The sequence below is a fragment of the Myodes glareolus genome, chromosome 8 (assembly GCF_982192425.1).
Source record: "Myodes glareolus chromosome 8, mMyoGla1.1, whole genome shotgun sequence".
Lineage (NCBI taxonomy): Eukaryota > Metazoa > Chordata > Mammalia > Rodentia > Cricetidae > Myodes > Myodes glareolus.
In genome coordinates this window covers 88,189,853-88,209,036 of record NC_142033.1, presented here as the reverse complement: position 1 = coordinate 88,209,036, position 19,184 = coordinate 88,189,853, and the positions used below count along the sequence as shown (strand labels likewise).

The following is a 19,184-nucleotide window of genomic DNA, read 5'->3' as shown; positions in this document are numbered from 1 at the left end:
AGACAAGGAAAGATGGTATTTATTTTCCTTTTTTAAATAAAGGCACAGGAAAAGTACGTTTCCAGATAGTTACAAATGAGTAACTGCTCAGCAGGCGCCCTTCAGTTTCTTATTCTTTTCTCTTAGTGTTGTTCTCACTGTTAGAATCCTCTCTGATCTGCAGGAAGCCTTCCATGTTTTTCTTATTCATTAGACAACTCAATGAAATGTTAAAATATTTATTTTTGAATAATCAGCAGGATTTTTTTTTTTGCCCGAAGGTTCGCACAAAATGTGTCCTTTTATTCTGTGTAACATGGATGCTAAGCATGAGTGGTCAGCCTTATCCAGTCGCTTCAAAGGTAAATGTTTGCAATTGCTGGTTGCTTAGCGGGCCTGCCAGACATCTCCCAGCACTCAGTAATTCCATTATTAGTGTAGAATACATCAGGCTTGAGCTCACTTGTGATTACTTCTAGGGGGAAAAAAAATTTGCTAGCTTTCCCAGCTATTGCAAGTAGGATTTTGTTAATTTTTAAAACACGAGTTAAATAGTTCATAAAATAATAACCATTTATGGTTGGCGGTTTTAAAAACCCCACCACCAACATCAAACTAAAACCGCCTCAGTTTTCAGATAACCATGCACACAGTCTCCATGCTTAAGGTGGTCCTCGTCAGTCCTGATAACCTTGATACTTAAAGTCACTCGGACACAGCGCCACATCAAAGCATACATTTGGAATGCATCGTTGAAATGCATTTATGCATCAATAAAAATGTCTTGCATTTCCTTTTCACTATTATGTTTTCCTTAAAAGTAAGTTTTTAGAGCCAGGCATGATGGTAAACACCTTTAATCGCCACACTCAGGAGGCAGAGGCAGCCGGATCTCTGGTGAGTTTGAGGCCAACCTGGTCTACAGAGCCAGTTCCAAGATAGCCAAGCCTACAAAGAGAATATCCCCCTCACCCCCAAAAGAGGTTTTTTGTTTGTTTGTTTGTTTGTAAGTTGTGTCTGCTTACTGATCTCATGCTCCTGGCTTGATTTCAGAGAGGCAGCTGAACAATTTGAAGAACCCTTGTACCAAAGGTTTGTGGCTCTTTGATTACAACCCACTTGACTTCTCTATTGACAGGAAGGGTACTGAGCTTTTTAAATCGTAAAAAGTGTGCTCATTGTGATTGCTTCAGAAACTAAGTCAGTGTTGGAAGTCAACGTTGGCTGCATATATGTTTCCCTACCTGCAAAGTGTCCACAATGCTAGGGTTCCCTGTCTACTTTTAAATCAAATAAAACATGTACAATGCGTTTAAGGTTTAAGAGCACAGAGACAGCTTCGGTTGCTTCATCCGCTGACCTTTCCCCCTGATCATACTAAACATTTGCTTCAGGAATCGCCAAAGGAACATGCACGAAAATGATCTCCTTACTGGTTTCGTCCTTACTCTTCTAAAAGTGACTTTTTTTTTTGATTCCCGAGTAACATTATATTCTGGATGCCAGCATTAATATGTCCATCCTGCCTTTTTCAGGTATCAGCTACCTTTTAACTCAACTGTCAAGGGAATCCACACTTGCTGCCAGGCGAACATCCACACTTCCTTCTCAGAGAGATGGAGTCCATCACATCTTTTATGGCTTTTCCCACACTGGCTGAGAAAGGGAGGTGGGATGGGGATGGGAATTAGATTCTGGCATTAATCAAGTCGTTTGGATGCATCTGCACTTGATGTCCTTTGGTCTGAAAAAGCTAATTCGACTATAACACCTTCCCAGGCAGTCCCAGGCCCTGTGATTCTCTCTGGTCAGTTCCTAGCATTAAATCTCACCCTACCTGCCCCCATAACCCTCTCCCCGCCCCCACCTTCACCAAATACTGGACAGTGAAAAGTTTAAAGTAAACAAGGCTGCAGTTTTTCTATTGTCCAGTAGACGGCACAAAAGATCAAGCCTTTAAACACTGAACAATCCAAGGTGCTTTGGTTACATTTGGAGTGGATGCCAGTGGCCTGTTCTTTGAGATAGCCACTCAGCCGGGACTGGATCTGCAAGGCAGAGAACCAGCTCAAAACTCAAATTAACTTTGCACAACACAGCAAGTGTATTTTCCTTTAGAAAATACGTTAATGTCAGAACAAAGAGAAAAAGATGGTACTGCAGATTTTGTTACCTAAAATCTAACCTTGAGAAAATTAAATTGAGAGATCAAAATTAAAAAAAAAAAACAAACGAGACACCTCAATCTTGCTTAACTTTTAATGGGTAATTATTTGCCCCGGGCATTCAGAAGTTATTATTAGAATATGTGTTATGTTCTTTATTATGCTCAAAACAAATCAGCCCCAAACATTGGGCATTGCATTTAAATGAGTTTGTATGAACATGCATATATAGCATGCTGCAAAGCAGGGACATTCTCTTGAAGTTCTGTGTGCAGTTCTGGGGAGGTGGGGCCTTAGAAACTAGGCCCATTAGAAATAATAGTTAAGGCCTGCTCTCTGGAGCAATGTATAGCTTTGGCTAACATTTATATTTTAAAAGACCTCTATTTCTTTCCATTCTGCAGAGCCTGTTGAAGTTTGGGGGAAGGCAAAGTGTAGGCTAATAACTCATTTCCCAGTTAATTTTATTAAGAATTTATGGCACTGTTTAGAAAGTTTTAAGACAACCATAAATTTTATTAGGAATATTTTATTAAGCCCTCTATTTAATTAATAAAAGACCTCTATAAGTTCTGAAAATGTCAGAGCTGGTAATTATGTTAACCAGTGTAGTTTCCCCCTCTCTAGAGACCAAAGCATTTTAATGACTTGAAATAGAGAGTAAGGCAAGCAACCAGACTCCCAACATTTATTTTTCCTGGACTTTTGTTAGGCAGTCCGAAGATAGTGAGTCAGGCATTTTCCCTGTGATGGTCAGAGTGCCGAGGCTGACCTCTCATTGACTTCTGAACTGGACCCAGACAGCCTTTGTTTTGTGAAGCAAAATGTAGTAAACAATTCTTCCAGCCCCTGTGGCCTGGATTGCTTTGGGACTCTTGATTAACGTCCTTCCTGATCCTCCCCTTTAAGCCCTCTTTCCTATCACTTAACCTGGTTTCTCCCTCTAAGAGCCATCTAAATAGTTTATTTCAGTTTCTCACAGTCAGCCATGAGCTTTAAATTCTTGGTCCTGTTCTCATCTCACATCCAGACTCTTATCTCCAGCATTCCTCTATTATCTCCTCTAGATTTCAAATCCATTTTCTTTAAACTATCCCCCACTTCTGTTTTCTTTTTGTTGTTGTTGTTGTTGAAAATGCAAATGCTAATGTAGGGGTGCTGTTTGGAGGGCAGAAAACTGATAGTGTTTTTTCTTGAAGTACAAATCCCAAGCTCCCACAGGCCAGGAGAACCTCAAGAGCAACCACACCATTTTAACAGGCATCTTCAAGCGAGGTGCCAGAAGATAAAGCCTTATCATTCTGTGAACACAGCTGCCAAACTCCATTGATTAACAGGACTTTATTTGTGTTGGGCTGGCAAATACACACACGTTTTTACCTTCAGAGGTGCCTCTTTAATTTGGAAGAGTTTGGGATCTGACTGCTCGGTGTGAACTTTTGAAACAAAAGCCCCAGTTGAGGAGATGAAGCTTGCAGAGTTCCTCGCAGGAGAACAGAAACTTGCAGGAAATGCTCCGAGACTACCAGCAGCCCAGGCGAACCCTGCCTGCTTTAGAGGTCCCCCCTCACAGGGTAGGGGATAAACAATAGGGACAGGGGCTCAGCTGGCCTCCTTCTCAGTCCCTGCACTCTAACTTTGGGAAGGCACTGGGAGCCGTGCAGGGAAAATAGAAGGTCTGCATCTTCAAAAGTAGGGCCCACAGTGAGAGCTGAACACCACACCACGAGCTGTTTGCCAAAATCAGAATGCTATTGTCTTTAAAAAAGGAAACTCATCTGAATTAAGCTTAGGGATATAGGTGCATCCCAGAACAGAACACATCTCGCAGTAATTTATGTCACGGTCACTTTCTGAGATATCTCGAACTGGCCTCTTCACCTTTCTTTTTAATAGATGATTAATTGCTGCCTCGCTAGAAGAGGTTTTTTTTTTTTTATGGCTACTATATTGCAACTCTATACGTATGCAGTTTCTCTCAGCAAGCCCCAACTGTAATAACTGTTTGCTAATTGTAAAATCCTTATCCAGAATGAGGTTTGGGCAAACAATTCATACTACTGTAATTACATTGTAAAAGCGTTTTAGCTGCTCAGTTGTTCAGAAGTCATCTACGGAGGCTTGGAAGTAGTACGAGGTTCAGGTTCACATTCATAAATGGGAAGTTTTCAAAACTAACAGGGCTTTATTTTAAGCTCAGAGGTCCAAACTCTCCTACTCTTTAAGGGAAAACCTGTGGGTAGGTCATTAAAGTATATTTTAAAGGTAACCTGACACATCACTGCTAAAACCCCATAGTCTTGTCCTTGCTTTGAAGATTGTGACTGCTTGAAAAGTTACCTGTTGGTTCCTTTGCACTTGGACTGGTTAAGTCAAAGAATTTACTGAAAAGCAAGAACCTCAAGTAACTCCTATTCTCAAAAATATGTAGTTTATTAAAAACTGACCTTGTCTCACTTGAAACCCTTCACGCTGGGTTAAGGAAGCTCTAAACCCATTACCTAAGTCGGTCTGAGACTCCTTTGGGCTCTCAAAGACTAGGTCATCTATGTGTATTTCACAGTATGATCACCCTTGCGATTCATTTAAGGATTGTAACTTAGACGTGCTCAAGGTGGTGTCTGGCTTGAACGTCCTTCCCAATTCCCTCCTGCCCCGCCCCCAGTTGTGTCGGCGCCCCTCAGGCCTCCTAGGGTGATGACACTCACACCCCACAGGACCCAGCAGCGGTGGACAGCCACTCAGGTGCCGGTCGCACCGGTCTGGGGTTGGGGAAGGGTTCTCAGGCTGTCTGCTCAACTCAGTCGGTTCTGTAATTCGCAGAGAAGTGTAGGGCCCAGCCAGCTCAGCTTTCCAAAACTTGGGGAAATCTGTTTCCCTAGACCGGGAGACAATTCACCTGACTTCTCCGTGTCTGGTTTTTGACGCACAAGCCTGCATTAACCTTCCAAATCGGGGCGTTTGGGCAAGGAACCAGTGCACAAGAATGTAATGAGAAAAGTAAAAGATCTTCAAACTTAAGCGCCAAACAGAAAAGGAGAGAATGGAAGCACAAAGAGGCACACGATAGGGTATCGTGGGGACCTTTTATTGTTTTAAACCGTTGGATCTCTTTCAAGGCAAAACCCATAGAAGGTTTGGGGTGAACATATGTCAGCCCTTCAGGTGTTCGTTGTTGGGGGCGGGGTGCTGTGCTGGAGGCCCGCAAGCCTGGTCTACTGTGCTTACCCCACACTCACGGCTGCTGGAGCGAAGCAGCCTGGCGCTGACTTGTGCAGAGTGTGAAAAGAACTGTGAATGTTGCCTAGGAAGCTCCTGCGCTCGGTGGAACCTGATTCCAGCTCGAGATTCTAGTGATCACCCTGTGTCTCCAGTTCCAGAGAAGCCCACTCAATAGAAACTTGAGTCCCGCCTGGAGAATGGAAACAAGTCTTTGACTTGGAGCCTAGGAGCTACGTTTCAGAGATGCTAACGTTTTCCAAACAATCTCCGCGTGAAGGGAGCCCCCTAATCTTTCTCAGAACTCTCCGCATAACCTTCCCCCGCCCCTGGAGTGAGGGTTCGGTACGCAGCTGGCGATGGGATGGGGGTGGGGGCGGTGGGAGCGCAGGCCGGCTGCTTTGAGGGAGTGAGCCTTTTGGCCACCTTCAGGGCGGGAATCCGGAATGGCAGTTTGCGTTCCCAGCAGATCGAAGCTCCCTGCTGATCGATTATTTGATAATTGATTTTCCCCGCAGCCAATGCGCGGCCGCCTGGGCGGGGACGCCTTCCGATTGGCGGAGCCCTCTCCACGGCTGCCTACCGAGATTTGGGTGAGCTCATTTTCCAGTCGACCGCAGGGGGAGTTTTCTGCGAGGTTTCATCTTGGGGGGGGGGGGGGATCCTCTCCGAGCCCAGCGAGCTGAGAGCCCTGCCTGGGATATGAGGTTTCCAGCTACTATCTAAGCCGATGAGAGCCGGGCGCAGAACCACAAAGAGTAAAATAACCCCACTAAATAGAATAACTGAGGACAAGCGCGGAGTCAGAATAAAAAGACTCAAAAAAAAAAAAAACACCCCAATTTTAAGTCCGGGGTGTGGTACTTCAAGGGAGAAAGTTAAAAACCAGTGGCTGGCTGGAGACTTCAAGTTGTGGGCAGGGTCAGCTTTTGTCTGAAATCTCAGCTACCGAAGTGGATTTCTTTTTCTCTGGACCTGGGAGTTTTCGCGGGGCCGGGTCGGAGGTAGAAAAGCAGAGGGATGGAGGTCTGGGAGTCCCGTGCCGTGTGTCGCCGCTGAAGGAGCTGGGGTGCGCAGCCTCTCCAGGCCAAGGCAAGGCCGAGGCTGGAGCCCCATCGGCATCGCCCAGACAAAGGCAGCCCCGGCCGCAGCTCAGCCGAGCTCTGCAGCCGCGCCGCGCCTCGGGCGCACAACTGCCTCGCCGACAGCGCGACCGAGGAGGAGCCTCGAGTCCCGCGGCTCCCAGGCCTCGGTCGTCCGCGAGGTTCGGCTGCTCGGTGCCCGGGTTGAGTTTCGCTCTCCGGCGGTCATAAATAGCTCGGTGTTTGTAAACAAGCGCTGGGGGCACAGTCCCCGCGTTCAGCTCATTGTTCCCTCCCTTCCTCCCTCACTTCGCGCTGGGGCTGAGGGCTGCCAGGCAGAGGAGGTGGGGGCGTCCGGACTCTGAGTGACAAAATGCAAGCATTTCCTTTCCTCCGGCCGAGAGTCCACTTCTGACAGCTGGGGGATAAATTCTCAAAACAAAACAAAAAAAAAAACCTCTAAGCTGGGTCTGCAGAACGCCCAGGCGACCGCCACCCCACGTTCTCGGGACTCCTAAACTGAACCTTTCCTAAGCCAGCTCCAGCTCCTCTTCTTGCTCTGGCTTGGGCTTTTCTCCTTGGGGAGTCTAGCAGAGAATCCAGTACTTTGGGCATCACCCCCACCCCGAAAAATACTGGCAGACCCCAATAATTTCGAGGAAAGTCTTGAAGTCTTTCATGAGCGGAGCTCTGAAAGAAATAAATCCGGCATCTGCCTGCCCTGCGCTTATTCCCAATTTATTTCAAGAGTCCGCTTTGGGAAGAGAGGCTGGAAGGCGAAGGAGTGAAAAGAAAACGGGACGTAAAGCCTGCGGTCCGGAGCTGCATCCTGCATCTGTGTGCATGTGCCCTGGGTGTGTGGTGTTAGTGCCTGGGCGTGCGAATTCATGGAGCGCCTTTCTGCCTCTCCAGTGCGGCCAGAGCTCGCTTCGCGCACCCACCCCTGCCGAGGAGCCTACTTGCTGCAGCCCAATGCATTGTGTAAGACGCGACCTGTTATGGCCACCACTACTTCCGGGTTCTAGCATTCTGGTCGGAATCCACCTCTCCGCCTGTGCAACACACACTTTACACACGCACGGCGACTGCAAGCGGGCAGCATCGATCGTGGCTCCTTTAAGACAAACTCAGACAGACATTTTTTTAACCCTCCTCTCTAATCTCCCTTCAGTGCAGCAGTTGCAAAGAGGGAGAGAGAAAGAGAAAGAGAGCGAGAGAAGAGAGAAACTGATTAGGAATTAGGACTGATTCAAGGGAAGCAGGCGCTAGGGCTTTGTGCATTTGAATATTAACATTTGAGGTGTTCTGACCAGAAGAAGACAGAGCGGATGATCATTCATTCACCACGTTGACAACCTCGCCTGTGATTGACAGCTGGAGTGGCAGAAAGCCATGAGATTTGGTAGTTGGGTCTGAGGGGCGCTCTTTTTTTTTTTTAACTGATTTTTTTTGGGGGGTAGAGAGAAGATCTGCTTTTTTTTTTCCTTTTCTTTTTTTTTTTTTTCCTCCCGCTGCTGTCTTGGAACCGGAGCGCTTTTATGCTCAGCGACGCGGGCGCCTCGCTTCAGGTCCGGTAGACCGAAGATCTGGGACCAGTAACTCAGAGTGCTGGAGACGCAAAGGGATTTTTTTTTCCGTGCTTCATTTTTTTTTTCCGAGGGAGTTTGCATATTTGTTTCTTTTCACACTGGCCTTAAAGAGGATATATTAGAAGCTGAAGTAGGAAGGGAGCCAGAGAGGCCGATGGCGCAAAGGGTACGTATTAAAAACAATTGTGGAACTCAAATGCGAGAGTAAATTGAAACGTGGCTGAAAGACACTGCTGCTAAGTTTCCTTTTTTCTTTCTTTCTTTTCTCTCATTCTGAATGAGGCTCCTAAAGCCGCGGCCTAAATCGACAGGTTTACTCAATGCATTTGTAGCTTCATGCATGGTACTTGTGGTTGCTAATTCAAGTGCTCGAGCTGTCGATAGATTCCTAACCAACAGCTATATAAATAAAAATACAAGCTCAAGGAATCACCTGTTTTAAAAGAAAAGAAGAAAGAGGAAGGAAAGGGGGCTACATATCCAGTGCTACAATTTGAGTATTGAGGGACCAAAAGTTTAAAGCTATGTTTAATTAAAATAAACATTCGGGAACTTCTGCTGTATTATCGATCATGCCCATCTTTAATATCAGTAAAAGGAGGTAGCATTTTTAATTAAGTAACTTGTAGTGCAGCAGGTTTTTTTTTGGTTGGAAAAATCATTCATCTTTTAAAAGTAATTTTAATTTGCATGGATTTTTATGCAAGATAGTAGATTTGCAGATTTTTTTCCCCTTAGGTAAGCCCTGTACTAATTGAATACTAAACACACAGCTACTCACTTTTAAAATGCAATACTAATGTCCCCAATATTCCTATTTGAATGGAAATGCCTTTAAAGTAAACTGAGACAATGACGACCCAGCTGAGGTGGCTTCTTAAAAGAAAGGGGTCTACAAAAAGGCTTCCTTGCATAGTTTGTGTCCTGGCCCTCAGAGCCCTTTCTGGAAAAGAAAGTTACTAGCTGACACATTTTTCTTTATTCTCTCGGTTCAGGCAAATGTCAGCCTTCTTCCAAACTCCCTTCACGCCTCTGGCTTTAAGAGGATGAAAGTGGCAATTCCCCTTGCTTTGAAAAGCATTTCACTCTCACCCTTTCCGAATCTTAGAAAAAAGAACTTGCCTGGAATAAAACAATTAGAAAAAAAAATTCAAATGGCTGAGTTTATCACAGACAGTAATGACAATCACTCTGAAAGCACCCCTGCGCCCCCCAAGGTGGGTTTAGATATGTATTTACTTTTGAATTTGCTTAGAAACTACTGAGTAACAATTGCCTCCCTTGACTTCTACTCTAGGGAGAAAGTTTGAGGGCAGAAAAATAAAACAGAGCATTAACTGCTGTCTGTGCAGCTTTTTCTTTAAACTCGGAGGGAACGTTGCCCGGTTCCATGTTAAATTGTAAAGGACAGCACAAGTTGCCATAGGTGCACTTCAGGGTCACATATATATATAAGGGGGCCAGTTCGTTTTGTATAATTTAACAGAGTTTGTTTTGGAAAGTCAAGCAAACGCAGTGTCTTGCAGGACTGCCCAATCCCATGCTGGCAGGGAAATAAAATGAGAAGCCTTTCTGAATTCACGTGCTTGGCACAACTATTCCCATCATAACTTAAAAAAAAAAAATCCCCCTGAAGTGAAGGGGCTATGGAGCTAGGCGGGTCTGCTTCACTGTCCCGGCACGTTTTATTGTTATGATTTTCGGTTTCCTCCTCCAGAAACATGCGTGTTTTACCTTCCGCCTCCGGGAGAATGCCTCTCTGCCGTTCCTTCTTCCTTCCTCCCTTTCTTGCCAAAAGATTTTGGATATTTGAATTAGTCTATATGGACACAAGTTAGGACAGGAACCTTCATCTCAGATGACTCTCACTGAGAGTAATAAATTTTTTACTGTTAAAATTAATTTTTACAATAGAAAACTCAACTTTAGAGATCTAAGGCCACGGAATTCGGGTTGAAGGATCCAGCTGGACTGACCTTTGATAAGCTCGGTGCCCTACCGTTCCCCGTTTACCCGCATGGCCTCTGACCCTTTTCTTCTCTCCTGTTTGTCATGCAGTACGACGACCTACCCCATTATGGGGGCATGGATGGAGTAGGCATCCCCTCCACGATGTATGGGGACCCGCATGCAGCCAGGTCCATGCAGCCGGTCCACCACCTGAACCACGGGCCTCCTCTGCACTCCCATCAGTACCCGCACACAGCTCACACCAACGCCATGGCCCCCAGCATGGGCTCCTCAGTCAATGACGCTTTAAAGAGAGATAAAGATGCCATTTATGGGTAGGTATAATGGGCAGAAGTTAAGTAGTTGAGACGCGATGCTTCCTTCCTCCCTTGCCCGGAGCCCTTGCAACCGGGAAGTCAGAGAGCCCTCTAGATTAGAAAAGGTACAGAACTGGTGACTTTTCATTCATATTGCGTGGAAATTGGGGGGAAAGTCTCCTCCGCATTTCCATTTGCACTCGGAGCAGGCTCAGCGCCCAGTTTGGCCGCCACGTTGGCCGCAAAGGAGTCCCAGTGCAGGAGTGGCTGCCTAAAGGTTCGGCGTCCCCTCTCGCCTGAAGTCAGCGGATCTCAGACCTTGCTCGCTGGAGTTAGCTCGAGAGCGTTGGGGGCTTTCAAAGTGTAGGCGCCTTTGTGTTGGAAAGAAACTTTTAGTTTAAGGGAAATCTTTTAAGCCATTGATTGTTCTGACTTGTGGAGTTTACTCAGCCACCGTACGCTGGTTCTGCTGGTGCACAACAAAGTCAGAAGGACAGCTGCAGGTCAGACAAGGGGGGCATGTCTTGCTTTAAGGAGTTTGTTCAACTGAAGTCAAGGAGAGGGGCCGCTCTGAATTGACACAGACGTTTAGAAACTTCTAGGCGTTTTGGCACTTTGTGTTCAAAGGCGAAACCTTTAGGATTTATCAAGAAGCGCTTGCAGGATGCTCTTCTTCGGGAGACTTTCTGGCCAGGGCTTGCTGTGCTCCGTCGGCCATTCGATTAGACCCTGAAATAGGAAACCCTTTTGAAAGTTACTTGTACTTTACTGTGTGCTGATATTTTGGGGGCACTGTCCCTACTTTTAATTTTAAACTTCGTAAGAACTTTTATTTCACTTTTTCTCTTTTTTTAAAAAAATATGTAGTAGTGACCCTCGACTAGGGGGGAAATCTTTTTGCTTTGGTTTCTGGTCCCTTGTGCGGTGGACTTGCTTAAATCCCAGCCTCCTCTCTGCAAATGGTTTAGGCTCCAGGACAGAACATTTGAGGAAGCTTTGAAAAGGACCCCAAACTGTTAAATTCCCAGCTGGGCTGTGAGAGCTAATAAAAGCTCCTTGGGCATTAAGTCTTTTTCTTTTTTTTTTTTTTAATGGGCTGAGACGACATCTAGGCCTTAGATGCTAGTCGCTTTATCACTCTAGACGAAGAGAAGGCTTGACTGTAAAAGCATTTGAAGGAACTTTTTTTTGTGGGACTGTGAGGAGCATCTACGAAGGGAGGGCAGTGCTGGGGAGCCATGGAGTACCCCCTGCTACTCACAGGGCTGTGTATGGCAAGGGTTGGTAGGTGCTGCCCTGTGACAGTCGGTCCTGCAGCCATAGAGGCCCTTTCCTCAAGTTCGCTGCACGCCTGCCACCGAGATCCCTTGAGCCTGGGATTCTGTGCCGTGCCTCGGAGGAAGACAGAGGCTGGCCCTCTCCCACCCCACGGCCCGCACGCCTTTCCCGGGCACCCGGTCCTGCTTGTGCGGCGGAGGGACGAGGGTTTGTCGCGGTGCGAAACTTAATTCAAAATGGCTGCTGGAACCGCTTGGGTTTTATTCGTAGCAAATGTTGCCAATTTCTCCGGCCAGATATGCTGAACTGATCCACAGACACGGTCCGGGGCTTAGGGCCTCCGACTTCAGAGCCCTAGGAGAAGGGGGAGGAGGTGAGCCGTCACCTGGGCGGGGGTGAGCTAAAGGGCAAAAGCGGATGATCAGATCACCCAAGGGTCTCTGCCTGGAGCTACTCGGGTTGTTTCTCTTGGGCGCCTTTTTTCGGTGACTCCGGACTAATCATTGTGTTGTTTGTGACTGTTGTATTTTCTTGCAGACACCCCCTCTTCCCTCTCTTAGCACTGATTTTTGAGAAATGTGAATTAGCTACTTGTACCCCCCGCGAGCCGGGGGTGGCGGGCGGGGACGTCTGCTCGTCAGAGTCATTCAATGAAGATATAGCCGTGTTCGCCAAACAGGTCAGCAAAATAAATGTTAAAAAAAAAAAAGTAAAAGGAAACAAGAAAGAATTCTGTCCTCCCCTCGTCCCCCGCGCACACACATACAAACACACACATAGAGATGGAGCGCTTCATCTAGAAAGAGTCATTTCTCAAAAGTGGCCCCAAAATAGTCTTCCTTCAGCCACGCGTGTTGCTGTCTCCCAAAGATTTTCGTCCGGTGAATGTGTTTGCAGATCATCACCCATCTTCACACGCACTCACCATCCACAAGCACACTAGCAAATGAAATCACGAACACCACGCTATGTGGCTGCTTCGGAGTGGCGGGCGAGCAGCATTCCGCATAAGCCGAGCTCTGGCTGAAATCAGGGCGCGCTCTGGGTTGGTCTCGGGCCTACTGGGTTCACACTGAAAGTGTTTCCGCGAGGGACGAACTTGAGTCACGAGACCCTCTTGGAGGTTACATCTTATCCCTAACAGTGTAAATAAGGCAAGAAAGTAGGGAGGCGACCAGATTTCATTTAATTTTTATTTTCTTTCCCCTCTCCTTCTCACTTGTATTTAGATTCGCGCAGAAAAACCTCTATTCTCTTCTAATCCAGAACTGGATAACTTGGTAAGAGCCTCTCCTCCCCTACCCTGTCTGACCCAGTTCTGAGCCTTGTGGACTGATCTGTTCATAGTTGCAAGTCGACTACAAACGTTTTTCTATCTATGGACAAGTGTTTGGGGATTGGATCCCAGGGTATAAACTCATCTGAGAGGGCCCAGGAGCAGCGACTGGGGAACGGCCGGCTTTTGTGTTTTATGATGGCCAGGCCGAACAGCTCTAATCAGCCTGGGGATTTATCTCCCCGCCTGTCAGCGTGTGTGCTTAAACGTTGTGGACTTCCAGGCTTATGAGTCTCCTTCATTAGGGCCACGACGAGGGCAGAGGCACACCCACCACCCCTCACCATTCCCAAACAACCAATTGGCGTCAAAGGTGCGTGGACAGAAGGCAGGAAGAATTTTGCAAAGTGCAAAGCCACTGTTTGGGGACAATTAGGGGAAACTTTCCTATAACTTCTTCATAGGAAAAGTGTAGCTTGGACAGTGGCCCTTTGGGTTGGGTTGGGGGCAGTCAGACCCGGGAGAGGGAAGCCATGGGGGAGGAGAGTGTTTATGATCCCCACTTAGATGTTTTGTTGTTGGTTTAGCTATTTTTTTTCTCCTTAAGAAATATAAGCCCTAGATGGTACCCAGTCGCTGCTATTAAGTTTTAGTGTTATTGCCATAAATCAAAATAACTCTATGTATGGGGGGAAGGGGTGAGTTGGAGCTGCTGTAGCTTTGACAGCCAATTCTCTTCCAACCAGGGATGGAGTATTCACTCTTTTTGTATCTTTGCAGATGATCCAAGCCATACAAGTATTAAGGTTTCATCTGTTGGAATTAGAGAAGGTAAATTTTTTTATTCCTCTTTTCCTTCTCTTCCCTTTCATTCCAACCACACAGGAGGGAGGGTTCAGAAGGACTGAAGTTCAGGCTTCCAAGATATTTGCATAAATGTCCCCCCCACCCCCGGTAATTAGTGTCAAGGCCAATCTTAGCGTCCATTTCTCTTTGCAGTTTAATTACAATTTCAGCCACTAAAACCAGGATCACAGACACTGCAGCCTCGTGTACCTTGCTGGCTCTGTGCGTCAGCTGCTCTGCTAGGCACCCCAGTGCATGCTTAGAATGCCGGAGTGAATTTGTTTTACAAGTTAATGCCTCCGTGTGTGTGGGTTTTTCCCCCCTCTTACTCCTCCTCATTGCTACCTGGGGCTGGGGTGGGAGTGTTTTAGTGAGTCTCTTGAAGATGATTTGAGATCAGTGGTAGGTCAAACTCAGAAGGGACTGGGGAAAGGGCAAGTGGGCAAAATGTCCTGGGGAGGAGGGCTTGGTAGAGCTGCCTCGAGACAAAGCAGGGTTGGTTGTTGTGTCAAGTTCTTGAATGTGTGATCCAGCACTCACCTCACCTTCACACTCAAGAGAGGGTGTCGGGGTAGCGTGATTTTTCTAGCTTGCTCTCTAAACCTCAGCAATAAAAACTTAATGCATTGTAATTCAAACTAACATTAAATTGCATGCACACGGGGTTTCTTCTTAGTCTTTCCTTGTAAGGGATGCCTGGGGCCTGTAAGAGTTGGTTTGACCTAGACTTAAAGATTGTGAGTAATTCTTTTGTTTCTTCTTTAAAAATCAATATGATCAGTTTTTGCGATAGTATTTTTTTCTCTTTTCATATATTGGGCAAAGGCAGACTTGATTTGGGTAGTCAGGCATGTATCCTATGTCATCACAATGCAGGTGTGTGTGTGTGTGTGTGTGTGTGTGTGTGTGTGTATCACACATTTACCTGAGAAACTTTGGGGAACGCTTTATGGTAAACTAACTGGATGAAATGAGATAGTTTACCTGAAGTATCACCCGTGCAGGTCACCTCTGTACTGGCCACAGCCCCGCGAGCAGCTGAATTTAACATGGGTGTTGAATATGTTGTAGCCTGTGATTCATCTTGTCACTGTCAATTTTCTGGGATATCTCTATTTTGCAAGAAAAGAAAGTTATTCCTAATTCTGAATGCGTCTGGGGGTCTCTAGAGGACAATTGCCCTGTGTTTCCCCTATTTGGAAGTTTGGATCTCACAAGGGGGGTGGACTGCAGTTGTCAATGTCGTTAATGCACGCCTGATTATATTTCCATTTTTTTATTTCTGTCATAATGTAGGTACACGAATTATGTGACAATTTCTGCCACCGGTATATTAGCTGTTTGAAAGGGAAAATGCCTATCGATTTGGTGATAGATGATCGAGAAGGAGGAGCAAAATCAGACAGTGAAGATGTAACAAGATCAGCAAATCTAACTGACCAGGTATGAGGCTTTCAATTTCAACCTCCCTAAGAAAAAAAATATCTGTATGCGTATTGCTTGCTGGCTCACTACCACCTCCTTTATTATTTGCATATGATTAAGTCCCTTTTAGATACATTTCCATCAAAATGAAAATTTTTGAATAATGTGGCTATTATTGCTTCATTAAGACTGGCTCTGGGATGCGACCTGGAGAGATGAGCTTGTAAGAGCTTCGCCTGCAAACCTGACCTGTTTCTTGTCGCTTTTAATTTTTGTCTTTATTTTATTTACCCTCTGTAATAATGGGAATGTTAACTGCCAGTGGCCACCTCCGATTGTAGGGCTTTGTTCATGGGCCTCCCCCCCCTTCTATCTTGACGAAAAGAAAAGTGTAGGGTCTGCTTATTTCTTATTTTATTAGGAATAAATCCAAGATAGGTGGTCTAAGAGAGACAGTGAGGGTTTGAAATCTAGCAAACGCTGGCTATTTTCTCCCTGTCTACACGCTTCATTAGCCTGTCTTGTCAGTTTTCCCCGGCCGACCGCTTCTAGACCTGACTGAACATTGCTTTGTGTGGTATTCCCTGCAAGCGCGCCCATTTTATTGTACTTAATAGAAAAAAAATAAAAGCAGGCCGAGGTTAGAAAAACAGATAAATATGGACTTTTCTCCTCCTCCTTTCCACTCGTCCCCCAGCTGGTATGAGCTCTGGGCTTTCCACATTGGCAGCTTTCGGCAGGGTAAGCGTCAAGGACGCCCTGGCGACTCCCTGGGTGTGGAGGGCAGGGGCCCATTGCTCTCCACTGTGGCTCTTTGCTGTGCCCCCTCCTCTCCAGTCTTCCCTCCAGGCCCCCTTTTCGCTCTGATGCTAAGTGGGGACGATTTTTTATTTGAAGTGGGGGTGGGTGGGTATTTCTATCACTGGGGCACCACCATTTGCTCCCAGTTTCTCCTTCCTGTTGCTGTGTCTCTGGATTGGTTCAAATGAGTTGTGGGGGGAAAAAGCAATGAAAGTGAAAACCTGAGGAGTGAGATGAAACAGGGTCCTGGATAGCTCTGTGAAGGATTGCTGCGAAATATCTAGAGATTCAAGCAGTGGTCTCCTTTGCCTTCAGCCCCATCAGGAAAACCCTAGAGCCCTTTCTTATTTGAGCTTGACATATGTGTGACTTCTTGGGGGGAAAAACCTCAGCCTGCCTTTGTTAAGTCAAAGCTCAGGGACTCCACTGTTTCTCTCTGCAAGTTTTATCATGGTCACTGCCGCCCAGTACTGTCTTGTCCCAACTTCATTCTTAGTGGCCTCTGAAGGTATTCTCTCAATATCCGTGAGTAAGCCTGGACGATTCCACAGCTTGTGCTGAATTTCGTCTTGGTCCAGGAGTAATATGACAAAGTAGAACTCTAAGAGTGCCAGCAGGATAGGTCCTCACTGCTGTTCGGTTTGGTGAGTCGGAAACTGGCCAGGGTGGGCTGGTGCACAGAACCCGCAGTCTGTGCAGACCAAGGTGGGAAAGCTGCAGCCCCCCCCCCCCCCCAGTGCCTCAGGCTTCCAAGCCGCTTTAGGGCACAGTCGCCAGCCCCGTTAAATGCAGATTCCACTAGTAGCTGCTGTTGAGTAAAAATTGTAATCCAGCAAGCCCAACTAGAAAATGGGATTCTAAAAGCTCCGGAGTGCTGGGTACATAAAGCTATTTGAGCAAATTACAAGAACTGCTTAGGGGCATGAATGAAATCAACACTTTAATTGCCTCAAAAATGAAGATTTATACCCCATTTTCTCAACGAAGCATTATTTTATTAAAGTCAAAGATAAAGGACCAAAGTTATGGAGTTTGGGGAGCGTAGAGGACATAGAATTAATACAACGTCATTGACTTCTCCTTATTCCTTCACAAACTTCTCTTACCCCGGTTCATTAGTCTGGGATGTGCGTCGGATAAACACGTGCCTTTTATTCTCCCTTCCTACCTACAAAAGGAGAATCATGTTGGCGGTCCATGCTGTTAAGATAGGGACTGCGTGGGTTTGTCTGGGTTCGTGGCGTTTCTGGTTTGTGGTGTGTGAACTTGCCTGTGTGACCCCTTGGGTGCACCCAGCTCTGTTGAATTGAGGATGGCAATGATTGTATGTTCTTCATATTATCCTGTTGCAAAAAAGCCAGGAACCAGTGCGCCTTGAAAGGGTCCAAGGAGTGAGCGCAGTGAGCTGTTTGGAAGCCTGGTGGGCTGGGCTTCGCACCCCTGGCTAGGTAAGGAGTGAAGGTCAAGGCACCAGAGCCAACCCGTGGTCTTCAAGAGTTTGTTCAGAGGACTAGGGCGGTTCCCCGGGGGGGGGGCTGAATCCCCCGTTGAGGAGCCTCAGGGGCCAGCCCTGGAAGAGTGGCCTCTCCCCCTGTCCAGGAAGGCGGCCCAGCTTGTTCAGGACCCGACACTGGGCTGGTTCCCTCCGGGACTTGACGCTTCAGAAAGGCCTAGTTAGCTCATTAACCGCTCTGCCTCTAGGGTCTGCTGGTAGGACGATTTATTTTATTTTATTTCCCCCACCCCCTTGGAGGGCGCGAAGGCTGCCATCTTCACCAGGGTCTGGGATCAATGATTTTGATGTCAGTTAATTTCCTGGACGTCTATTTAAGTCGGCAGGAATTCACTTGGCCATGTAATGCTGTAGATTCTACCACAATGTAGGGTTTTTGTTTTTTGTTTTTTGTTTTTTTTTTTTTTATCAGATTAAGACACCAGTAGAGGCTATAATCCTATTCTCCCCCACTTCTTGGTGTTTCCCGGGCTTCTCCACTCCTGGAGGCCATCTGGAGGTCCCCTGGCCATGCCTAGTGGTCGCCAGCCTCCTGGGCGCCCTCTCCCGACCGTCACGCTCGAGCTGGGCGCAGACGCTCGCGACCCCCAGGGTTTGCAGGCAGCAGAATCAGGAGGAGGAGATAAAGGGACGGCCAGATACCCAGGAGAGGACTGAGGGGGAGACGTGCTTGCAGGGGTTTGGCTGGGAAGTCACCGGCCAGGAAAGACGCTGGGACGAGGCGGAGCTGGAGACTAGGGGTCTTGGGTAGAATCGGGGCGCCGGGCGGGGCCACCCAGATGATGGATTTGAGGCCGTACTCCCGGAAGGAGCCGTCGTCTTCCTTCCCGGGGATATCAGTTCCTCTTTATCCCCGAATCTAAGCATTTTTTGACTCCAAGGACTAAGGCAGAGGAGCGGGGAGCCTCCGGGGTGGCCAAGTGTCGGGAAAGAGCAGAGATTAGCCAGGCCTGTGCTCCGCCATCAGCAGCGGCCCAGCTTCTTCCCACCGGGAAAGCTGGTCGCTGAGAAACGGTGCCTTCGGATTACAGTTTTATTCAACAGCAGATCTCCGGGGGTCCTCTTCTGAATCTGCATTTAACAGCTCCTGGGCCAAAGCTGGCGGCCTGAGCAGGGCGCCCTGTTGCGTTTTAATCCTGACTGCCTAGTGATGTCTAGGGAGAAGTTCTGTGGCTTGCTGAGATGAGGCACGAAAACCCCGCTGGCCCCGCAGGTTAAAAGCCAAGTGCTAGCAGGCTCCCTGGAGTGGGAATAGCCTGGGGGCGAGGGCAGACTTCGCAGCCCCGGCCTGGGTAGCGCCAGGCCACCAGGCCTAGAGGCGATCAGCCTAGAGGATCTAGGGCTGATCTGTGCTAGTGCGAAGGGTTCCCAAGTGGGCCTGCGAACTTTGGTGACGATTGTTTTATCTATTTCCGAAGTTCAGAAAGCCCTTACTGAAACATAGTTTGAGTTAAACGTTTTAAAACTGAAGTCAGACTTGACTGAAAGTTCTTTCTCACTCCAAAATGGCATGGAGAGTGAGTGATATAGGAGATTTCAGCTTTCCGGTGGTAGAGGTTCTTGTGAGGGAGATAACCTAATGTTCTTCAACGCCTGAATCGGCTGCTGAGAGAGAGAGAGAGAGAGAGAGAGAGAGAGAGAGAGAGAGAGAGGGCACAGATGTTTACCAATACTAGAAAGGTCTGCAGTGCATTTTCATCCGCTGAAAAATTGGGCACAGCCAGCAGTAGGTAGGCAAATGGGC

The 19,184-nt window shown here is 47.1% G+C and overlaps 1 protein-coding gene across 5 annotated transcripts in view; it reads left to right on the top strand.

Annotated features, from left to right (window-relative positions):
• Positions 1–6,021: 6,021 nt before the first annotated feature.
• Meis1 (Meis homeobox 1) overlaps positions 6,022–19,184 on the top strand; it is a 140,631-nt gene continuing 127,468 nt past the window's right edge. The window contains exons 1-6 of one of the 5 annotated variants that reach the window (XM_085692242.2): positions 6,022–8,200; positions 10,093–10,319; positions 12,117–12,258; positions 12,809–12,859; positions 13,636–13,686; positions 14,998–15,144. In XM_085692242.2, the coding sequence (XP_085548368.2) occupies positions 8,189–8,200; positions 10,093–10,319; positions 12,117–12,258; positions 12,809–12,859; positions 13,636–13,686; positions 14,998–15,144 (630 nt within the window). In that variant the 5' untranslated portion in view covers positions 6,022–8,188. The remainder of the gene's footprint in view (positions 8,201–10,092; positions 10,320–12,116; positions 12,259–12,808; positions 12,860–13,635; positions 13,687–14,997; positions 15,145–19,184) is intronic. The other 4 variants (XM_085692239.2, XM_085692241.2, XM_048435481.3 and 1 more) reach the window with 4 other exon arrangements.